The sequence below is a fragment of the Clinocottus analis genome, unplaced genomic scaffold (genome assembly GCF_023055335.1).
Source record: "Clinocottus analis isolate CAN_PGR_092001 unplaced genomic scaffold, fCliAna1.0.p SCAF_11, whole genome shotgun sequence".
Classification (NCBI taxonomy): Eukaryota; Metazoa; Chordata; class Actinopteri; order Perciformes; family Cottidae; genus Clinocottus; species Clinocottus analis.
The window spans coordinates 18271305-18287546 of record NW_027175832.1 but is presented as its reverse complement, the minus strand read 5'-3'; the positions used below and the strand labels follow the sequence as shown (position 1 = coordinate 18287546).

At 40.8% G+C, this 16242-nt stretch overlaps 1 protein-coding gene across 2 annotated transcripts; it reads left to right on the top strand.

The window, feature by feature from the left end:
* Nucleotides 1-515: 515 nt before the first annotated feature.
* LOC137782234 (protein starmaker-like) lies at nucleotides 516-15833 on the top strand. 2 transcript variants are annotated; one of them, XM_068571435.1, is made up of 34 exons: nucleotides 516-590; nucleotides 732-888; nucleotides 1030-1077; nucleotides 2804-2875; nucleotides 3114-3179; nucleotides 3318-3386; nucleotides 3596-3664; nucleotides 3745-3816; nucleotides 3912-3965; nucleotides 4378-4449; nucleotides 4547-4615; nucleotides 5128-5199; nucleotides 5281-5349; nucleotides 5441-5512; nucleotides 5627-5689; nucleotides 5780-5839; nucleotides 6359-6424; nucleotides 6591-6638; nucleotides 6773-6841; nucleotides 6957-7010; nucleotides 7123-7179; nucleotides 8755-8820; nucleotides 9050-9127; nucleotides 9216-9275; nucleotides 9448-9492; nucleotides 9809-9868; nucleotides 10650-10706; nucleotides 10829-10921; nucleotides 11058-11108; nucleotides 11764-11799; nucleotides 12514-12591; nucleotides 12678-12717; nucleotides 13164-13215; nucleotides 13385-15833. In XM_068571435.1, exons 2-34 carry the CDS (start codon nucleotides 886-888, stop codon nucleotides 14340-14342), a joined length of 2898 nt encoding a protein of 965 aa, XP_068427536.1. In that variant the 5' UTR covers nucleotides 516-590; nucleotides 732-885; the 3' UTR covers nucleotides 14343-15833. The 2 variants fall into 2 exon arrangements, with proteins under 2 accessions (XP_068427536.1, XP_068427537.1); XM_068571436.1 differs by lacking the exon at nucleotides 6591-6638.
* Nucleotides 15834-16242: the final 409 nt, after the last annotated feature.

Genomic DNA, 16242 nt, shown 5'->3' with positions numbered 1-16242 from the left:
TGACCAAGCCGCCATCAATACCTTTTAACACGGTGTAGTTTGTTGTGATCCTCATTGATTTCAGCAAAGATTTGGAGAAAACTAAATGATATGACAGCTGATCACCCAAAAAAAGTCACTAATATTATCATTTAAGGAAAAAAATACATCTAAAATGTTCATTTATGACAACCAAAATCGGATGCTCTAAATGAGATAATACATTGGTTCAATATGTATTATATGCAATCTGCAAGGGGGTAATAAATACTTTGCTTTAGTAAAAGAAGTATTGTCAGACACAGTGCAAACATACTCCATTACAATGAAAGTCCTGCAAAACTTGTATATACTACTTTAACCTTTTTACTGTGTCTAAAATAAATTGAATGATATTTAAGAATGAAATGAAACATTGTGGCCCTCATGAAAGACAAACTTTGTCGAAAGAAGGGCTAGCAGCAGTAGAGGGCAGCAGAAGCAACGCGTCTTCTAATGTACGGTGTGATCTGGAGTTTCAGTTGTTCCGAGCTGCACATGAACGCAGCACCGCGCTGACATCCAACTCCCAGGTGAGACAGGAGACGCCCTCACCTGGAGGACAAACACAGGTAGGAGAGGAAGGAGCCACACAAACTGGATCCACCGGTTTTGAATGCTTTACTTTATGACAAACCCACACAGTGTTCTTGTGGAAAGCCTCGGACTGATCTTCGGCCGGTGTGTGTTATTGTGTTTGTGTTATTGTGGAGGCGGGGTGGTGATCTTGAACGCAACGTCCCAGCTTTAAGTGAGCGAGAGCAACCGACAGTATCATCGCGGTGGACGGGAAGAAATATTTCGACAAATTAATTTAAACGTTGAATAACCAAACACTAAACCAGGGCAGACGCAAAGGAGCTCCTAATGGTGAGAAAACGTTTAAAGTTATCTTTTTTTGTGTTTGTCGTCGGGGGACGTTTGTCTTTTCGGTGAAAATGTCGGATCAATGCGCGTCAAAAAAAAAAATAACGGTTGAAAATGTGTCATTCACTGCCGTTTGTTTGACAGGATCGATACGAGGATCTGGATTTGGACTGCGAGGAAGGAGGCGTAGCTGTGAGTGACGTTATGTTTTCTGTCAGTGTTTTTCACGTGAAGACGCTTGTGTTTTGATGTCTCTCGTAGTTTTGACTCTTAACTTAACTTTAAACAAGAAGTATGACGTCGCGATTCTGACTTTTAGCTTTAATCTGACGGCAAAACGTTAAAACTGTAGCTCTATTTATCATTGCTGGATTGCCTCTGGCTATAAATGACCCTTTTTAACACACACACACACACACACACACACACACACACACACACACACATACACACACACACACACACACACACAACACAGGAATAATGGAGGTCAAATTAATTAGAGGACAAGTGTTATTCAGTGTTTTTCTAACTTACAAACTCCCTTAACAAAGATCACCGCCCACAACGTGTAAGTCCGTCTCTCAATACTTTGAGGGAAACTCTGCCACAAGCCAATGGTTCCTACTTTGAGACAACCACCTTTTGGCAATAGGTTGCAACTGTATTATTTTGTAATTGTTGACATATGCTCAGTAATGAACTAAAACACTGGGGCACTGTAGTTTTGAAACGAACATTGCTTAGTGGGGTAAACATTGCATTTGTGATGGACTATTCTGAGCAGAGGATGAACATGTTATTGTGTTAAGTGCATGATCTATATAGAGTCATTACAGCATCTTAAGGGCAGCGTATGAATCATTAAGTTAAAATAAACCAGTGTCCACGTTAATTTAAATGAAGGAACTTGCACCTCGGTGTAACGGCGGGGTCCACTGACGTGTTAGAACAAGACACTGACAATCATTCTTAGTAGGATTCATTGTTTGTTTAGTTGTTTTTATGGGATTTGTTGACAATAAGAAGAAGATAGACGTGTACTTTAAACACGCAGTATGTTTGGAGATTTGGCTCCTTGATTTTTGGGAACTCATTGCACTGTTTTATGACTGTATGGCCAGATGATGTGCAATATTTTCTTTTTCTTTTTTTTTTTAAATCTTGTGTGTCTTGAGGTTTCCTGGAAAACCATAAAATGTGGGACTGAAATAGCAATTTATAAATAAGTAGCCATTTTGGCACAAAAATAATGGTAAAATTATGAGCTTTATGTTGTGCTTAAAAAACAAATTTTGGTTTCTGGAAGACTCTTTCAGAACTGCTCCATTAAACCCAATTGAATATTATTTAATCAATATGCATTATGGTAAATTGTATTCTTCATTTATGTTGCATTGTATGCTTGTCTGTATGCTTGTCTTAAGTTCTCTAATGTTATGGGGGCAATAGTTAAACTTATTTAATTGAAAATGTCTCCTCTTTTCCTATAAGTAGTACAATATACAGTTTTAGCAGGAACCTTCTTATGGATTTACAGTATTGTATTAGTTATTGAATATTATAGCAATATATCAGCCCTGTAACAAAGTGTTAGAGTTCAGAAATTGTTTTCACCCAGTTCACTATTAATTGTAGGCTCCTGTATCTCCGTTTCATGCCATTCTTAAACAGAAAAATGTTCATATTATAAAAGTTCCCCGATAGCCAAAACATAACTATCACTGTATAATTACTGTCAGTGATGTTTCAAGTCCAGACTCGAAATCTGCTTCAAGTCCAGTCTTGGACACAAAGCTGGACTGCGAGATGGACCGTTAACCTGTTACTCAGTCATACTGGAAAATTGTGTTTTTGTTCTTTAGCATGCTTTAGATGCATGTTTAATTTCCCCCCTTTTTTTTTACTCATCCTTCAGCAAAAAGCAGCGTTATTCGGTGGGATGTTCAAAAAATCCACCAAGTCTTCTGAACAGCTTCTCCAAGCACAGGTGATGTTTTAAAATTACAACTAGAATTCAACATTTATTGTATTACATGTTACTTGTCATGAAAAAGCACCCTGGTGAACATTAATCACTGATGTGTTGAACAGAATATTAAATACTCATTTTTGGAAACGTAAAGAATCGGATGTGTAAAAATGTACAATTTCCATTTGAAACTTTGAATATAACCGACTGTATATAACCTGCCGGTGCTCACGACGGCTTTACGTTGACTTCACAGGACAGTTTATCAGTCAGCAGTGAACTTTCCAAGAGCAGAGACAGTCTGACGGACAGCAGCACCAAGGTGATGCTCGGGTTGTGTTTTGCTTTCAGTTCTCTGAGTATCGTTGGCTAATGTAATGTAATAATATATTGCGGAAACATTATAAATATGTGACGGTGGTTTTCAGCATGTAGACCGACTTATTTATTCATATTTCAGGAGAAAGGAGGCTTATTCAAAGGAGTGTTTAAAAAGACACCCAAAACTTCCAAAGACGGGCAGCCAGAGGTTTGTGTCTTGTTATATAATGCTTTTTTCTGAAATGTACTGACATCAGTAGAAACATGTATTTGCATGTATTGTTCTCATCTTTTCATTTTTACATATGTTTCTTATTCTCTATGACTCTTTTGTAATTACTCTTCTTAAAATATCTACCCTGAGTACCTGAGTGTGTTCCACAACAATGTGTGTAAAGCTTTTAAAATCTTCTACAGGGCTCCCTCTCAATACAAAATCCTGAACTGTCTGTCAGTAGTGACAACTTAACAGACAAGTCATCAACGGTGAGTCTACTTTCTGCTCGGTCACATTTTAGGTTTCCTAACGTTAGAAACTAAACCTTTCGCTGCACTTTTGTCTTCAGGAAAAGTCCGGTGTGTTCGGCGGGCGACTGAAACGATCTCCGAAACTAGGACATGCCCGAAGGCCGTCACAGGTGAAACATGATCAACTACAACGCCAGCAGAACGCACGACATGTCTCACGTTGTGTTATGTCAGAAAGAGGCTGACAGATAATCGTTTGTTTCAGGATCTTTTGGACACCGAGTTCACAGCCAGTAACGACAGTCTGACTGAGAACAAGGTGAGTCGCATCAGGAAGATAGTGTGTATGTATGTGTGTGTATGTGTATATATATATATAGCAGTAGGACTCTTTGTAATAAGACCTCACTAAAAAAGCATTGAGTTCTTCCTCAGTGTTAACGAGTGACTATGTTGGTGATGTTGTTTCACCTACACTAGGTGTGTAACGGTCGCCTCATTGGCTGGTGAGTTTGAGTAGCGTGTTGTTTTTGTTGTTGTGTCTGTTTGGCAGGGCGCGCTTGAACATGCACGCATCAGCAATTTGGAAGAACTGCTGGCCAACGTGTGTGTGGCACTAACTCCCTGCCTGCTCACCTGGCAGCTGCATCAGTTCAAAAGACAAAACAATTGGTTTTATTTAACTTTTATATGTAATTATTATGTGACCTTTTTTCTTTTCTGTCCCCCAGGAGAAAGGGGGGATGTTTAGTGGGATGTTTAAAAAGTCCCCGAAGCCTTTTGGAGCGAGGACACGATCTCAGGTGAGTTGTGCATCTCACTTATCTCACTTTTACCTTCGTTACATAATTAGAGGATGATGATAATAACCGTTTTGATACTTTTGTGTCTTGCCTTTAGGAGGATTTATTAGCACCCAGCGAGCTCTCAGGCAGCAAAGACAATCTTTCTGTGAATAGCAACACTAAGGTGAGATTTGTAAACGCACAAAGTCTCTGCTGTCGCTAAAGCTCCAGTCATATTACACCGTTGACCTGCATACATTCATTCCAAAGCTCATTCTCTCCATTTAAAGTTTGCGTGACTGATTCAAGTATGCTTTTCCCGTTTTGATGCATTTTGCAGATGCACTTTTGCCCAACGTTGGTCCGAATTTGCATGATTGACGAGTAGGAACACAGATGCATTGTTTTCTGAACTAGAAAGGGTCTTTACGCTTCCATATTTGTTCATGAACCACATTACAAACGTGTCATTGAACTGTGGAGTAATATGAGTGCTGAGAAGCTGTTTGTATTGAGCTCGGCTCAGTGGAGGGTGAGTTTGGCGATAGGCGATGTAATCCTGCATGCGTCAGCATTTGTAGAGGGGTACTGGCGGCTTTTTAAAGTCCAGGTCTGCCGATCCATCCGACAGCTGGAACCAGGCGCAGACGTGTAAATACATTCCTCCATTATTTCCATATGACTTTCTTTCTCCAGGAAACAGGAGGGATGTTCAGTGGGATGTTTAAGAAGTCCCCAAAGCCTTCTGGAGCGAGGACACAATCTCAGGTGAGCGTTGTGCATCTCACTTTTACCTGTTACATTGTTTTGAAGATGACAATAATCAGTTTGTTTGTGTCTCGCCTTCAGGAGGATTTGTCTGCACCCAGCGAGCTCTCAGGCAGCAAAGACAATCTTTCAGTGAATAGCAACACTAAGGTGAGATTTTTTTCAAACCAAAGCAATACTACTTATTCCTTAATAACAATTTGACAATAAAACTATTAATGTGGCTTTTTTTCCTTTCCAGGAGACAGGAGGCATGTTCAGTGGGATGTTTAAAAAGTCCCCAAAGCCTTTTGGAGCGAGGACACAATCTCAGGTGAGAGTCAAGAAGAATTACTGCAGTTTATTAATCCCACTATTAAACCATGTTCCTATGAATTATAAAAACAGGATCAATATTAATCGGTTGACTTTCAATTCTTGTCTTCAGGACGGGTTGTCTGAACCCGGCGAGCTCTCAGGGAGCAACGACAATCTTAACGAGAACACCAAGGTGAGGTTTGTTCAAGCCAGCCACTGAAAAGACCGCGAGAAGATGCAAATGTACGAACATTTAATGTTGTCTTTGTCTCGGTTTCCTCAGGAGAAAGGAGGAATCTTTGGAGGGGTGTTCAAAAAAAAAGGTGCCAAATTTCAGTCTCAGGTAAGACAGTCAGGTTTGTCAATGCCAGACTCTTTAAAACCAAAAAAGTGAAGTATCCTATTTGATTGATTTTTTGTTTGTGATAGGACACTTTGCCAAAGAAATGGACGGATAAATAAAGAAATACAATTTCTATTCATATTTAAGGAGATGTTTTCATCGTACATTTTTTAAAATGTCTGACTTTGTCACCTCCTTTTGGTCGTATGAATAACGAGAGGTTTCAGACCTGGGGACGCTGAGGGCTCAAAGCACACCTTGACTGCATTGATAAGATAATCACATGAGGATTCAGTACACAGGGATTGCTTTCATACAGATGTTTTTGACATAGTAGTTTTGTCCATTTTCTTGTTTGGAGCCAAGATTTCCCTCCTCAGCCTTTTATGGTGAAATATCTGATAATGTTTCAGACATTTCATTAACTTTCAGAAGCATCTTTTGCTAGAGCCCTTTTTAATGTATAGTAAGTATAGTAAAATGGTGGCTGTTTTTGTTTTGCTGTGTCCCTCTGTGTAGGATGATCTGTCTGTGGATAAGGAACTCTCTGCCAGCAGTGACAGTCTCACAGAGAAGCCGTCGAAGGTGAGAGTTGAACAGAATGGGTCGTTGTTGTTGTTCTGGCAGAGTAGCTGAACGTCACCTCTGTTAAATCTTTTTGTCTAAATGTTTAGGACTAGGATCTGCTGTGACGTTAAGGTAAAGGTGAGGGCGAAAGTCAGTTTTATTTAAGGTGTGTGTCTTATTTTAGAACGGTTTCGGTGCTATGATAAAGAGCACGTTCCACACTGACAAGCAGGTAAGAAGTGCCGTGCTGTACTAATTAACCACAAGCCTCTTGTCTTATAAAGTTATCCACAGATAAAGTAAAGTTGGTTATACTTCTACTGCTACTACTACTACTAATATTGTTTATATTTTTCTCCACTCCAGGAAAAGAGCTCTGACTCTGACTCTGACTCGATAATGGAGAATGGAGAGAGCCAGCCCAGTCACAAACAGGTTTTTGAATGCGCTATGCATTATAAAAGTTCAAATTGAATTTCCATCTGTGGTCCTTATTTTTTGGGGGGTTTTCTAATCTCCTTTTTTTGTGTGTTTTTTGTTACATAATCAGAGTAGATTTTCAGAAGCAATGGAAAAAATGAACCCATTTCGATCTGCAAACAAAGTAAGGAAGGTTGAGATTGTAATCTTTTGATAGTGCTCAAGAATATATGGATGTATTAAGAGTGCCGTGTGTGTGTTTTTCCTAAAATCCTGATTTCTGTCATTTTTTTCAGCATGAGAAGCAGATGAGCTCAGGTGATGAGGATCCGCCTGCGAGCAGCGAGAAGCAGGTGCTTTGACATTTAATTGTTCCTGTTATTTTGTCAGTTTGGGAACTTTTAGAAGAATTAGCAGTCAACACACACTTCCCTTATTGAGGGATACAATCCGCTGATGCAGTCAGAGCTTTAGTGTCTTGCTCTACCACCCTGATGTGTAAGTGTGTGAATGTGAGGCATCGTGAGGCGTTTTGTCTTGCCGAGATAGAAGCAAATTCAAAGGGCTCAACGGTTTACATTTTTGAAAATCTTTTGCTCACAGGCTCCGTCTGAAGACCACCGCAACTTGTCTTGCCTGGTCTTGTCGAGAGGCTCATACCTTTTTATTTTACGTCACAGGGAAGAGCTTCAAACATCTGTAATCGGCTTGTCGTGCGACTTGTTTTGCACATACCAGGCAAAACAGGTCTATAAGTATTTGGGGTATTTATATTGTTCCAAGGTCCCTGGAGAGAGATGACAGAAGGGGCGGGAGGATATAAACCCCAACAAGCCCCAACAAGAACCCGTACGGCAGCGGGGCGCCCCAGGCCAGCCAAAATATTCTCATATAAAACTCAGTTACATCCGTAAGGGAAACGAGAAAAACATGGAAATCTGACATATTTATGACGTGTTTGTCATGTGAATGCAGGGTCACTATCCTTAAAATGGCTTTTTAGATTTTTTTTTTAGGCTGATACTCATATCCATATTTGCAAATTTTAAGAAAAAGAGTTAGTCCACGTATACACAGATACCGCTTTATCTTCAGGACTGTGAGCTGGTCAATATATCGTCCTGGCAGATTGAACTTTGAACCCGATGTTCTAAGTGGCTGACAAAGCAGATTCAAGTCTAAATTGTTGATGTGTCCTTCACTCTCAGAAGGCTGGAGCCATGCCCAAATGGAATCTATTCCAGTCTGCAAATAAAGTAACTATGCGGTCGTTGTGGAGGTGTGGAGGGAGACGGTCATGAGGTTTTAGGTGACAGGAGGTGGCAGGAGGTCATCGGAGGGGCGATGGGACTGATGGTGGTGGTGTGGACAACTTTAGGGATTTTCCTTTGGTTCATTTTAGAAACTTCAAAAGACCATTCCAGTGTGTTGTTTGCATATTAAACCCTATACTCTACATTCCAATTTACCACTTTAATAACAAATCTAAATTACATCAACATTAAAGGGTGTATTTTTTCTTCCACTTTAGACATCTATTGTTTTCCATTTATTTCTGTACGGCATAAAAATCTAAAGGTAGACTCCCGAAACTTGTTAAAGTTCATTAATTCATCACCACAGTGGACGTCGACCCTGTAATGATTTGAGCCAAAACTGTGAAGAGATATTGATTCTCATAAAGTACAAAGATGCATGAAAAACAATGGGTGGCTGAAATAATAGAAAAAAAATGCATTTGAAAATTGTAGAGCATGAATGTAGAGTATACAATTTATGATTTGTAGTTAAAAGATTGAATATGAAGGGGAAAAACACATGGTATGGTCCTTTGTCGATGAACAAGTCATCTAATTTTAGTTGATCCAGTTTTAATGTTATATTAATATCCTTTTTTAATATGTTATATTAATGTCCTTTTCGTTCAGAAAGACACTGAAGACATAGAAACTCTCAAGGAGACCGAGAAACAACGGGAGGAGAAGCTGAAATCGGTCAGTCTATTTTTGCATCACTCATGAGTCATCAGTGACCACACACACACACACACACACACACACACACACACGCACACACAGCTGATCAACTTCTGTCAAGAATACCCTCTCTCCTCACACTCTCCTGGACCCTCCCAATCCTTCCTGCTCGCCGTCAATCCTCCTTGTCCTTCTGCTTCACCACACCCTGTGAACCTGTGTGTGTGTGTGTGTGTGTCCTTGTCAGGTCAAAGGCAACATAATCCAGCGAGACAGGAAGGACAGAAGTGAAACTCCAGTGGTTCCCTCCAGACCGACAGAAGAGGTTTGAAAGCAGTTAAACACCGACACGAGGTCCGAGACTTCTGCTCCGTCTGTTGTATCGCGTTGCTAAAGCTGTGCTCTCTCCGCAGGAGATGGAGAGGACGTCCACGTACAACAAAGTAGAAGCCAGGGAAGCTGTGCATAATCAGGTACGGTACATTTCTGACTCCTCGTGCCTTTTGGAAAATACCTGAAGATGGTTAGAATCCAAGATTAATAATCCAAGATGGCGATCATGAACATTACTTTTACATTTCATGCTCTGTATCCATGGAGCGGTTTCTTCATGGTGAAAAACCTTTTTTTTTTGTCCTTTTGCAGGATAACAAGGACATGATCTCCAGATCTGCCAGACCGTCGGAGGAGGTAGTAAAAGTCTTCCGCGTTAAGAGGCTGCGTGTGTCTGTTCTGAGCTGATGTGTATCATGTGTATCTATGCTGGTTTATTCTGAAAAGAATTTTCTCTTATTATTATATATTTAAAGGCAGTTTTAAGTCATCTCCAGCTAAAGGAAAAACAGTTCAGAGGAACCCTGAACAAACATTCAGTCAGAATATTGGTCTCAGACATTGGATGAACTCGATTATTATAATATCCCCATTTTGTTTCCGTCAGTGCACACACTCGAGCACTTTGCTGAAACATCTTGTCGATGTAATTAAAATGTTTAATTTTCTGCAGGGCCAACCAGCCGACAGAGGGCTCAAAGATGAATCGTCTGAAGCCAAAGAAAGAGTCAAGGTGAACCCTCCAGAAAGCAAAACCTCTCTTTCTTTCTTATTGTTGCTCAAACTGTATTTAATACTAATCCCAGTCGTATACAGTCTTATCTTATATTAGCCTGATAGGACCCACATTTACTTCTACATGCAGGTGGAAACAAACGGAACCATTGTAACAGGATCTAATTGTTCTAGTTCCTGCTTCCTCCTGGTTTCTTCTTTCATGCCATGCAAATAACCTGTGAAAGCTCATGGTTATAATTATTATTCACGAGGCAATTTAACCCCTCAACGTGCAGTTTTCTACTTTTGTTTTCCCTTAAGAAGCTTTTCAGGTTCTTACAATTATTGTTACTTATTCCATACTCTTTGACAGCATAATTTATCCTGTATCATATTGTTCCTGCTGCTGATACTTTTGCATTATTTTATACACATTTTCTCCCAAATTCCAGCTTATGTATATATATATCTATCTATATATTTACTGTTCCTGAGTTACTGCCCGCTCCCATCTACAGCTTATTCAGGAGTTGTTTATCTTAATTTGCAGATGGTAGTGAGATTACAATGCAGTTATTTCTGATGTACAGCAAACTAAATGTATATTCACTTTGTCTCATTAAAAGAAGAAACCGACATGTGACATATTTGCAGAGGGACTTATATTTAAACTGTCGCACACGATATGCACAGATTTAGTTGGAATGAAAAGCAGTTCTTCCAGTTTTTGTTTCTCATGTCACCTAACACATTTTCACTGTGCCATTTATTATTTTTTATTTTATTTTGTATCACAGGCCAAGGTGAAAAAACACAAGCGCCATAATCCGTTTATGCCGAATGCGGCTGCTAAGGTATTTCACTCTTTGCACACTTAAATTTGTTTATATACTATTCTTGATTACGTAACTGAAAACTGTTTAACACAATGTTAAAATAACAAGTTCATATTTAAACCTGTTTTTTCACTTTACAGGCTCAGTCTGATGACGAAGGGCTTGAAGAAGATGTAGAGGAATCTTCGTCACATGTGGAAAAGAAAGATGAAGAGGGCAAAGACAAACCACCGGTATTTCAACTTATTTCTTTAACTAGATGATGAAACCGTTCTTGGTGTGATAGTCATCGGGAACAAATGTGTTCATCGTACAGTCGGACCGGAGTCTTCCTCTGAGTGACACTGCAATCCTGATTTTTCTTTTTAGACCACAGTCAAGAAACCTAAGAGACACAATCCCTTCATGCCTCGGAACAAGGTAACATGTGACATGTGCAAACTTGTTTCCCTCCCTTGTGACTGATACTTGTTTTTTTGTTAAAAACCCACACAGCCAAAATCTCTTTTAACACACACGCACACACACACACACACCTAATTACATTTTGAGTGCACTGATCCAGGTCATGTATGATTGTCATGAAACGTTGTAAATCACATTCACCCAGTTCAGTGGTGTTTATTCTGCGCTCATTTAGCTCATTAAGAGTTTGCTAAAAGTCAAATTTACGAGCAAGTCTGTGAGAGAACAGACACACGTCTTCCTTCAGGGCGGCTTCAGTGCTCCTTGGTTTAAATATTTCAAATCTCTGAACTCTACAACTCTGAACACCATCTATCAAAAGATATTCCCTCTTTTGAAGGTGGTGGTGGAGAGCGTTGTCTCAATGATTTATGTATTTTTAAACCCGTCTATCTTTCTTGCTGCCCACTGAAAATATGCCGCCTTGCCACGTTATTTTGGCAACGTTAATGTAACAGAGCGAAAATACAAAGCACATGCTACCGTTATGAGGGGTTGTTGCAAAATAAATAAGCAATTGAGGCATTAACTCTTTAGATTTTTTATTTGTTTCATGAAATATTGTATTGATAATTAAAATGCTGTGTGTGTGTGTGTGTGTGTGTTACAGAGGAACAATGCACAGGACGGAGCTGCAGGCAACACGGTACATAAAGCGCGCTCATTAGTCGTCTTAATGAGACCGATAATTATATTTAATTGCCCCTCTTCTCCCTTTCTCTCTTCTCTTCAGTCACACGTCTCATGCAACTTTTAACATTTCTGTCTGTCAGTAGATTTGTTCAGCAGACTGAGGAGTTTCAGTCTTACTCATTGTGGTTCAGGATTACAAAAGGTCTGTTTCAGCAGTCGGGGCCCATCCCTAAAAACAACCTCTTTCTTTTCATTGTCTCCATGGCGTCCACTCAGGTGTTTTAGCTTTCATACTCCGCTCCTCTCTCGACATGAAACCCACCCTCACACACTGTTGGTGCATGTCTGCAGAAGAAGAGATGAGATTAGGTTGCAATGTGGCCAAACTTGTTTTTCTGCTTCTGTTTCCCTGGACGCTTTCTTGCTTCTCTAAAAACAGCAGTACATTCAGAGTCCTTTTTAACCATCACTTCCTCCTCTTGATCCCACCTCTTTCTGAGCATATAGAGCGGACTGTGAAACTGAGGCTATGGGACACTTGCTAAGTTGCTTTGAATACTTGCCCCTTTGTTTCTCAGTCAATTTGTCTCACTGAAATATATTAAAGTGAGACGGTAGACCACTCAGACCTTTTGTCTCCGCTCAGGGAAAAAGAGATATGAAGAAGGAAGGAAGACTCTCTGCATTAATGCTGATTTTTAAAGCTGTATTATCTCTGTTGTTTCAGACTGAAGGTGGAAAAAGAACCTTGTTTGACCAGCTGGAGGACCTTCGCATTGACCCATTACACCCTAAAGACGAACAAGTTGGTTTCTGAAGCAAAATATGTCAACACAGTAGCGTGTCAATCAAACCTGATGCCTCGTTATGAAATCTAACTCTGTCTTTCAGGATGTGGAGAACCTTATGGAGTGGTGGAACAATGTGGAGTGTAAGTTACCAATGTATTTTTTTTCACTTTATTTGGCTCTATTTTGGATTTGATCGGACAAAAAGACTTTTAGTTTCTTCTTCAACCATTTAAACCATAAGTATGTGGACTTCTCTGTTCATATACAGTATAAATACATATCTTAGTGTGCTGTTTTTGATGGTTTGAGCCCTTTAGTTGCAATAATAAGATATTTAAATGTTGCAGCATACATATGTATTTTGGACATTAGTTTTCTGTTTCAACAGAACTATGCCAGGTCCATTAAAATATATTGATTTATTTCTCTTACGGCTGAATGGGAACAAATCCCTGCAGCTAGGTGGCGAAATCAGTTAGAAAGCAGAGGATTGGATCCAGTTTATATCTGTAGATTACTGCCCATGATTTTGGAATAAGACATGGATATATTACTCAAACTTAATATCATTGTGTCTCCTCCTTAGCTTGGGAGGATACGCCTCAAGAAGAGGACATGACAGAAAAAGAAGAGGCCAAGTAAGTGACGGCAAAAAGGGTGTTAATATATAAAACGTATATTGGTGGTGTTTAGCCATGCTTCAGTCTTGAGATGCCCCGCATCTAAAATGTCTTCTATATGGCCGCAATACAATGTAGGAGAATTTTGAATTGCTGAAATGATTCTCTCTGGACTTGTTTGTCTCAGGGCGTTTGCTGTGACGGCAGATAAAGTGCAGAAGGGCATCCGCGTCTTCAACAAACTGTTCACGGAGCGCGCCGAGAGCCTCTGGCAGCACGTCATCGACCTCAACGGCATCGCAGACGCCCTGGACAAGTTCAACAAGAACACCAAGATCGCCCAAATCACCGGCGGCTCTACCAGCGCCATCGGGGGCGTGGCCACCATCACCGGCCTCGCTCTGGCCCCGGTCACCATGGGAGTCTCCTTGATCGTGACGGCGGTGGGTTTGGGCGTGGCCACGGCGGGCGGTCTGACGTCGGCGGGCGCCGGCATCTCCAACCAGGTCAACAACTCGATGGACCGCAAGAAGGTGGAGAAGATCGTGCAGGATTATCAGGAGCAGATGGTCGACCTTAACAAGTGCCTGAAGTTCATCAAGCAGGGTATCGAGAACCTGAAGAAGTTCGACCTGATCAAGATGAAAAAGCACGCCTACAACCGCGACTTCCCCGTGCTCAGCAGCAGCTTCTACGAGGACGGCGCCATGGCGGGAAAGGCCATCCTCGTCAACGCGAACGAGATCATGCGCGTGGTGCAGATCGCCAACGTGGCGGGCAGCACGGCGGCCAGGGCGGTGCAGATCGCCAGCATGGCCACGGGTGTGCTCACCGGGCTTTTCGTGGGTATGGACATCTACTTTGTGGCCAAAGACTCCAAAGAGCTCAAGAAAGGGGCCAAGTCGGAGTTTGCCGCCAAAATCAGGGAGGTGGCGACGCAGCTGCACGACGGTCTGGTGGAGCTCAACGGGATACGAGAGGAGCTGCAGACCACCGCGCCGGCATCCGGCGCAGGCGGCAATCCAGCGGCTTTGACCGAAGACGGCAAAGAGAAGAAGGACAAATGTGACAGTTCGAGTGAAGACGAAATCGACCGCATTAAAAAAGCCATCAAAAAGGACTATGAAAACCGAGAATATGTTTAAAGGCACCAAAAACATAAATGGAAAAGGCTTTAAATTGTTTTCCAATGCAAAAAGTATCGACTCTAAACTCAAACACGCTGCTACATTGTTGGCACCTAATAAGGTGATCAATAGAAAACTTTGGGTTACTTAATGTAACCCTGGTTCTTTGATGACAGAGGGAGTGGTTTCACTGAACAAAGTTAGAAAAAGAACTACAATCAGGCCTATTTTGTACGAGGTGACATCGCTCTTGATTTTTTTAAAAAAAAGCAGTTTCTTTTTTAGGTACCTGACTTCTTGAAACTCAACACCACTGAGAGGAACTGAGGCTGTCGATAAAGTATCGTATCTGCTTCTCCGGCTGCTGTGCCAAGTGCAAAACAGCCATGCCTTTCAGAAAACAGAGTTAAAAGATCTAACTGCTTCTTGCATTTAGACAGTAAAGCTTTAGAATAAATAAAACCGAGCCTTTTCTGGATTGTGTCATTCAGACTTTAAAGTGTCGCTTGGAGTTTCATCAAAGTGTGTTGGTTCATATTGAAACTTACTTACCAGGTGTAGAGATTGTGTGTGTGTGTGTACGGGTCGAGTGCCTTTTTATTATTTACACTTTTAGAAATAAACACTATCACATAATGTGCCATTAGTCTATATTTGTAAATGTACCTTCTACTAGTTTCAATGAACAAAGGTAATATGGGCCTTTTTTGTTCTGGATTGTTTTTACAAAATGATGTTGCACCAGCGTTTGTAACTACGTTACATTATCGAGCTTCACACTAGTCACTAAATTGGGGTTGTGCCATCAAAACTTAAGGAATGTCTCAGCGAGCAAAGACTTAAGTAATGTTAGGAAACACCTGTGGGACGGCACCAGCTGGAACACAACACCCTAAATAACAGTTTTAAGGAGGGAAGTGATACTATATTGAACTTAAATGCCAATCTGTACATGTTTGCACTAGTTTGTTTTATTTACATCTTCTTTCATGGATGAAATGTGTGTTTTTCGAGTAGTAGTATGTTGCAGTTTAGGAGGAGTGGGAAATATCTGATCATCTAGTAAAAGGTTGTGCTTGTTTTTTGTGATTCATGGTATATGATATCAACCAAATTTTTAATTATCCCTCAAAACCCGCTCCTCTAATCTGCTCATATTTTAGCAAGCTTACATTAACTCTGCAGCCGTTACACCTGTGAGGTACTGGGTGTAGATATTTACAGGAATCTCTACACGTGAATCAGTTGGTCTGGTTAATTATTTGTAATCGGTACTGGAGTCACACAGCAAGGATTGTGTCAACCTCATCTCCTTTTTAATTCTAGCATTCATATTTTAAAGACCGATTTCAAAGCTAGGATTTTGATCTGCAGGCCGACGATGTTCTGTTTAATGAACCTAATATTTATTTTTTTGGGCGGAGTTGTTTGTGCGACACAACCTAACAATGTGCAATATATTGTAGAAGTGTAATGAATGTAAAAGTGCTAATTAAAAGGTCAAAGAAACATGTTCTGTCCATCTGTTGCTTTGTAAAGGTCACACGCTAGAAAAGCAAACACTTGGGATTTATTTTTCAGACTGCTGCTGTGCACTGACTGAGTTGGTATTTGCTCACTTTTCAAACAGAGATAAACTTGAGTGCACCTTCAGCATCGTTTACTTTTCTTGATTTCCACGATGAATAAACACAGTGATGCGACTGGGTCGACTCCAGTCGTCATGAGCGGCTTCAGGACGTTTCGTGTGCCGAATAGAAATATAGTGGAAACCACACCGACCAGTACGAAACTCACACAGGGCTTCGGATCGCACCTGTGACCACACCTGTGACCACACCCAGCGGTGACGTCACGGTGGGCTGACCACGCCCCGGAGTCCACCTGTGGCAAATTAAATCGATGGGACAGGGTTTGG

Coding starts and splice junctions, on each gene's coding strand:
- LOC137782234 (XM_068571435.1), top strand. Junction 5,513..5,626: donor GAGCGAGGACACAATCTCAG/GTGAGAGTCAAG, acceptor TCTTGTCTTCAG/GACGGGTTGTCTGAACCCGG. Junction 9,276..9,447: donor GGGAAGCTGTGCATAATCAG/GTACGGTACATT, acceptor GTCCTTTTGCAG/GATAACAAGGACATGATCTC.